Source organism: Eimeria mitis, genomic scaffold, assembly GCF_000499745.2.
Source record: "Eimeria mitis Houghton genomic scaffold, Emh_scaff2988, whole genome shotgun sequence".
NCBI classification, from domain to species: Eukaryota; Apicomplexa; class Conoidasida; order Eucoccidiorida; family Eimeriidae; genus Eimeria; species Eimeria mitis.
In genome coordinates, this window is record NW_013571331.1 from 1 (window position 1) to 707 (window position 707).

Here is a 707-nt window from a genome sequence, read left to right on the forward strand (position 1 = left end):
ATAATATAATATAATATAATATAATATAATATAATATAATATAATATAATATAATATAATATAATAATAAAAAAAATATAAAAGAGAAATAAAATAAAATAAAAACAAAAAAAAATAATAACAGCGGATTAGCGTCCATGGAGAAGACAACAGCGAAAGAAAAAAAAGAAGAAATTAAAAAAAAAATAAAAAAGAGAAAAAGTAAAATAAAAAAGGAAAGGGGAAGAAGTAAAGAAGAAAAAGAAAAGAAAAATAAAGGAGAAAGAAACAAAATAGAAAACAAAACGAAATAAAAAAAAAAGGAAAGACGCATGCAATTCATCTGCAGCCCCATAGCTGCAACAAAAACAGAAAAAGCAAAAACAAGAAACACATCGCCTCACTCAAACACAAAACAAAGCAGCAGCCGCAGCAGCAGCAGCAGCAGCAACAACAACAGCAGCAGCAACAACAAGAGCAGCAGCAACAACAGCAACAGCAACGGCAGCAGCAGCAACAACAACAGCAGCAGCAACAACAGCAGCAGCAGCAGCAACAGCAACAACAACAGCAGCAGCAGCAGCAACAACAGCAGCAGCAACAACAGCAGCAGCAGCAGCAACAGCAACAACGACAGCAACACCAACAACAGCAGCAGCACCAACAACAGCAACACCAACAAAAACACCATCCCCATAACTATCATCAACATAAGCATAAAGATATAA

The 707-nt window shown here is 34.8% G+C and overlaps 1 protein-coding gene across 1 annotated transcript; it reads left to right on the plus strand.

Annotated features, from left to right (window-relative positions):
- Positions 1–311: 311 nt before the first annotated feature.
- Positions 312–707, plus strand: EMH_0061140 (uncharacterized protein; the record flags this gene model as incomplete). Its single annotated transcript, XM_013497863.1, has 1 exon — positions 312–707. One exon carries the CDS (start codon positions 312–314, stop codon positions 705–707), a length of 396 nt encoding a protein of 131 aa, XP_013353317.1.